General features: G+C 38.3%; 1 protein-coding gene across 4 annotated transcripts in view; it reads right to left on the bottom strand.

Annotated features, from left to right (window-relative positions):
• Nucleotides 1–236: 236 nt before the first annotated feature.
• The window catches only part of LOC117178897 (focal adhesion kinase 1), a 102,142-nt gene continuing 100,667 nt past the window's right edge, over nucleotides 237–1,711 (bottom strand). For 2 of the 4 annotated variants that reach the window (XM_033370428.1, XM_033370427.1), the window contains exon 23: nucleotides 237–858. In XM_033370428.1, the coding sequence (XP_033226319.1) occupies nucleotides 553–858 (306 nt within the window). In that variant the 3' untranslated portion in view covers nucleotides 237–552. The remainder of the gene's footprint in view (nucleotides 859–1,711) is intronic. The other 2 variants (XM_033370430.1, XM_033370429.1) reach the window with 2 other exon arrangements.

A 1,711-nucleotide genomic window follows, 5' to 3' on the forward strand; every position in this document is an offset into this window, starting at 1 on the left:
ATTGTGAATCTTGCACTGAAATAGTTAAATTTACAGTTAAAAACAAATAATTTGCGACCATAATAAATGAATCGTTAACTCTGAATTTATTTATTTTTTATTTGTTAAAGGACTTCTATAGAGCTTAATTAGAAAACTTTGAATTTAAGTGTTAAGAAAAATTCCAATTTCGAACTAAAAAAAGTATAGATTTTTATAATTACTCTTACTGAAAAAATGCAACAAGCTACCAATTCGTTATTTATTTACAAAAGTAACTTCGTTACAAAAAAAAGTAACTACATAAAATAAACTAGTTACATCCCATCACTGTTGGGAACACTAGCGCCCTCATCGAGTCAGAATCTTTAAATACAAATACTTTGAAATCTTCCTTCGATTTTGAAGGTACCTGATATTTTTCTCTGATATTTGAATAAAGAGGAAGGATAAATCAATTGTTTATATACATAAATCTAAATTGTACTCCGTGAAAGTTTCAATCGCAGATCCGTCGTAGTATATAAGAGAGGGGAAATTATACAAGGCACCTCAGTGCAGATTTCCTCATTGCTAGCTCTCATTTTGAGACTCGCTGAGGATTTTGTTATTGCCGAAAACTGATTGCGCGATTTCAGAGGGAATTGTGGCATTTGGTTGGATGATAGGAGCCTTGGTTTGGACTATATTACAAGAAACTGGAACCATTGGTGGCAAATGGACAGAATTTCCGGTACCAATTGAGAGCGAAGGACGTTTTCTTTCAAGACTGTTGGTCGCCATTTGTCTGCGGGCTGTGGAATTCCTTTCAAGGCTATTTGTGACCATATGATGACGTCTTTCCAGGGAGGAGATAGGACTCACCTCTGTTTGGTTGCCCTGAAAATTAGGATAAATGATCATTTTAGTTATTCTCAAGAAAAAAATAGAAATATTTTCCCCACTTCCTCTCACTTCCTCTCCCCCTTACTTCTCCTACTTTCACTCAATTCATTTCTCCTATTTTCCCTCTCATTTCTACCCTCCTCATTTACCATACTTTCTCTCCCCTAATCTCTCCTCACCTTCTCTTAATTCCATCGGTTTTCCCGTTCCCGCATATTTCGCCTCAATTATTCTACTCTTCCTCCCTTTATTGGTCCTCGGTTTCCTACTTCCCCTACCCAGATCTTATCATACTTCCTCTAACTTCCCTACCCTCATTACCACCCCACTTTTCCTAGCTTCTGTCTCATAACTTCCCTTCATTTGCCCTCTACTTATTTCTCCAGCTTATCTTCGCTATATTTCTCTCTGTCACTTTCCTTTGCTTGCCCTACTCTCCCTTAACTCATTTCCTCTTTATTTCCCTACTTTCCCTTCCCTCATTTTCGTTCGCTTCCCTTACGTTCCCTCTCCTTATTTTCTCCCACTTTTATACTCCGCCTCTCCTAAATTCCTAATAATTTGTCTACTTCTCCTCCCCTGGATTATCTTACCTTCCCTCCCACCACTTTCTCTTCTTCCCAAAACTTTCACTCATTTTTCCTCACTTCTCCCACCTTGTCCCATCACTTCCCCTTCTTACTACTACTTCCCGTCATTTGCCCCATCGTCATTTCTCCTACTTTCCTTCTCATCACTTCCCCCAATCCCCCCTCTTTCATTTCCCTTCTCTCCTGCTAATTTTTCTCCCTTAATTCCTAATAACTTTTCATACTTCACCTATCAAAATTACCCCTCTCTTCCCCAA

Source organism: Belonocnema kinseyi, chromosome 8 (assembly GCF_010883055.1).
Source record: "Belonocnema kinseyi isolate 2016_QV_RU_SX_M_011 chromosome 8, B_treatae_v1, whole genome shotgun sequence".
Taxonomy (NCBI): Eukaryota; Metazoa; Arthropoda; class Insecta; order Hymenoptera; family Cynipidae; genus Belonocnema; species Belonocnema kinseyi.